We start from the raw sequence: 3,850 nt of genomic DNA, 5'->3' as shown, positions 1-3,850 counted from the left end.
CCCCCCCCCCCCGCCCCAAATGTTTTTAGAACTGGGCATGGTGACTCATGCCTGTAATCCTAGTGTTCAGAAGGCAGAGGCAGAATGATTGCTGTAAATTCAAGGTCAGCCTAGTCTTCATAGCAAGTTCTAGGCTAGCCTGGGCTATATAGGGAGACCCTATGTCTTGCCCCCTGGTAATACAAAGTTCCTCTCCCAGGCCTGCTCATAGTGTCACACTTGGTATCTGACAGTAATGTCACAAGGATCAGGCACCGGCTTCTCTTTTTCCTAATTCTATTATTATTTTGGTCTTTTTGAGACAGGGTCTCCCTATAGCCCCAGCTGGCCTGGAACTTGCTATGTTGACCAGATTGGCCTTGAACTCACAGAGATCTGCCTGCCTCTGCCTTCCCCAAGAGCTGGGATTAAAGGTGTGTGCCACCACGCCTGGTGGTTTATTATTTTATGTGTAGGAGTGTATGTAAGTGCACCCATGTTGTGCAATGCCTGCGGAGGTCAGAAGAGGGTGTTGGATTCCCCTGGAACTGGAGTTATGGACAGTTGTTAGCCACCATATGGGTGCTAGGAATTGAACCCAGGTCCTCTGCAAGAGCAGTCAGTGCTCTTAACCACTGAGCCATCTCTCCAGCCCTTTCCAGGTCTTTTTATCCGCATGGAAATCTTTGTGTGGCCATGCAACACCAATTGCTAGCTTGCCTCTAATATTCAGGAGGGAGCTACCAGAGTTCTCACAAGTCCAGAAAGCCTTCTGTCAGAGCATGCGCCCAGGACTTATGCTGTGGTCAAGATTCAAATCACAATCTGTTGTCCTGCTTGCTTAATCTGGTCTTCAAGAACCAATCTGAAATATTTTCAATTCTGTCACCGTGCAGTGTTCCCTGGAGAATTTCTGCACCTGTGAGTAGAAGTTAAAAATACCTTCCTCCCAGATGGTGATTGATGGCTGGAGTTCCTTGGAAAGGGATTAAAAAAAACATAAAGGGACAAGAATTCCCATCCTGGAGCAGCCTGTGGCAGATGGAGAGATAAAGGGCTGAGGAAGAGGTGGGCAATCTGGGAGGTAGCCGGGGAGACAGACAGAAGGAGGCAGGAAAGAGGTCATCAAGAGGCCAGGCAGACAGGGGAAGACAGCAGATATCGGTACAAACAATCAAGGGCAATAAAATAAGAAGCAACAAAAAGTGGGGTCAAACTGTGAAGGGACGCGGTGATCTCTCCTCTACCTCCAGCACAGGTCAGGATGCCGCCTGGTGCTTGACATTTGCCACAGTGCCAGATATGAGCTCAAAGCAAAGGGACACAGCCCCTGTCTCTCCTGTGAAGTTGAGCTCTTCCTCCCTATTAGGAGGCACCATGAGAGTGTCTCTGCACAGCCACATATGCACAGCTTCCAAAAGCTCAGTAAGGGGCGCTACAAAGAATTATATGAGTATATCTGCCCTTCCTCAGATAAAAAGTAGGGTTGGGATACCTGGAGAAAAGTATAGAATGCTGCACTGTATTTCAGGTACAGGAGGTCCTGTGGGGAGTGGGAAAGACTTTGAACTAAGAAACATTTGGTTTTGGTTTTGAGGTAGGGTCTCTCTATGCTGCCTGCCTGCCTCTGTATTAATCTCCAGCCTAGTTCAGCTTCAGCCTCCTGAGTAGCTGGGACTATAGATGCCTTATCTTGAGAAAGGATGGAAGGTGGGAATCCAGCAGATAAAGTCATCAGCTATGGTGGGGCAGCGGTTCTCAAAGGGAAGGTCCTCTGTTGACAATGCTGCAGAAAAGGAGCTTATGTGCCCATCATGCAACACGGGAAATGTGTTCTGCAGACAAGAAACCTGTGTTTCAGCGTCTACTGAACCCGAGGCTTAAAACATGGTTGTCTTTTTCTCCCATTTCTGTCCAAAACCTCCCCGTGTGTATTATCTCTGAATGTGCTGTGGGCTGTGACTCTGCAAGACAGCAGCTCTTAAAAGTCAGCCCTGCGCTTCCCTGATCCTGTAACAGACCATAAATCCTAGGCCAGGTCTAACGGCCTAAACTTCCAATCACTAGGAGGTGCCGCACTCTGTCTGGAATTCTGATCCAAACATTTCACCTCAGGCGTAGAGGGACAGATGTCCTCTGAAGTGATAGTTAGAAGAGTGACAATCAGGAGTCAGGTGCTGTGATATACATCTGTAGTCCCAGCCCCTAGGAGGCTGAGGCAAGAAGATGGCTTTGAGTCCAGGAGTTTGGGGCCAGCCTGGACAATTTAGTAAGATCCAATTTAAAAAAAAACAAACACAAAATAGGCTACCTGGGGAAAAAAAGTAGCCGGGAGTAGTGGTACATATCTTTAAACCCAGCACTCAGGAGGCAGAAGCAGGCAGATCTCTGTGAAATACAGGCCAGCCTGATCTATGGAGTGAGTTCTAGGTCAGCTGGGGCTACAGGAAGACTCCCCCCCAAACAAAATGGCACTCATATGTGCACACTAGAAATAGTGCACCTGGGAAGAGACTGGTTCAATAGCAAGGGCACAAAGGTCAGCACCCTTGGCCTCCTGGGCTAGACCAGTCAAGAGATGGAGATAGCTTACCCGGCGACCAGCCTCATTGTTCTGTAGGTTCATGAGGGCTCGGCCCTGCTCCTCTGAGCCCTTGACAAAGTTCTTCTCTCGCTCTCGAGCATCCACAAACTCCTTAGCAAAGCGGTAGCCGTACTCCACGTTGTCCCCACAGCCACCCCACAGCCAGTCTCGTGGCAAGTCCTTGGGCCTTACGGCCCGGCTGCAACCACAAGTGGACAGCTCACCCTCTCGGCAAGCACGGCTGATGGCATTCACCACACCAGCAGCACTCACAGCATAGGTGAAGGCGGTTTCCCGGCTGCCTGCAAGAGGGCACAGAGTAGGTGGTAAGCAGGTCACCCACCTCTATGGAGGCCTCTCCTTCCCTCTGCTTAGTGGTGGCACCGCCCATGGGATCCAGTGTCCTGGGGAATGCTTGCTCTTCCCATGACACTGATGGTTGGAAATTTTACAGTGGGCTGACCTTGTCTCTTTCTTACCTCTGCCTCTTGGGCCTAGCTCTGCCCTATGACATCCTCTAGGCCTAGTCCACCCATTGTACTTTACAGGACTCTAGATTGGCTCCCAGGAGGGAGCCTGAAGTAGAGGAAAAATGGGCTTCCTGTAATTTACAGACCACATGGGACTAACAGAATGAGACTCATGGGAACAGAACCTAAGCAAGAGCTGCTCCTTCAGACATAATTTCTCACCTTCCCATGAGCTATGCATCCATAGGCCTGTCTTTTTCATGGCTACCACTGTCTGGCTAGATAATGGTAGAGGCCAGGAATAGAAAGTTAACCAGACCAGCCCTGTCTAGAATAATCCCGCTGTTTCCTGCTCTCTTCCCTGGGCCCCAACACTGTCTCCCAATTCAAGAGCACCACAGCACCTGAAGTTTCAGACACGGAGGGTCCCAACTATGTTCCTTTTTTATTGCTGTAGTAATCCACTTAAAAACTCCCATGATGCATGTCTGTCATCCTGTCAGTGGGAATGTTATGGGTATAGTTGCTTTGGGAAAATAGTTTGGTGGCAACTCAAAAGGGTTTAACAAGAGTTCTCTGGTGGCTCAGCAACTCCAGTCCTACAAATACACCCAAGGGACTGGGCATGGTGGCACACACCTGTAGTCCTAGCACTTGGGAGGCAGAGGCAGGAGGATCTCAGTGAGTTCGAGGCCAGCCTGGTCTACATAGTTCCAGGACAGCTAGCGGGGCTACAGGGAGACCCTGTCTAAAAAGCCAAAAAAAAAAAAGTTCTGGTTGTGGCTGATCTGGGTATGGCTGATCCCTAAAGCCTGTA

At 49.6% G+C, this 3,850-nt stretch overlaps 1 protein-coding gene across 2 annotated transcripts in view; it reads right to left on the bottom strand.

Moving 5' to 3' along the window:
* Window positions 1–3,850, bottom strand: part of Wnt5b (Wnt family member 5B) — a 134,539-nt gene that overhangs the window by 4,994 nt on the left and 125,695 nt on the right. For both annotated transcript variants that reach the window (XM_008839751.3, XM_017799812.2), the window contains one exon: window positions 2,573–2,865. In XM_008839751.3, coding sequence (XP_008837973.1) covers window positions 2,573–2,865 — 293 coding nt within the window. The remainder of the gene's footprint in view (window positions 1–2,572; window positions 2,866–3,850) is intronic.

The sequence above is a fragment of the Nannospalax galili genome, unplaced genomic scaffold, assembly GCF_000622305.1.
Source record: "Nannospalax galili isolate Female #2095 unplaced genomic scaffold, S.galili_v1.0 scaffold199, whole genome shotgun sequence".
NCBI lineage: Eukaryota > Metazoa > Chordata > Mammalia > Rodentia > Spalacidae > Nannospalax > Nannospalax galili.
This window is presented reverse-complemented; position numbering and strand designations above follow the sequence as displayed.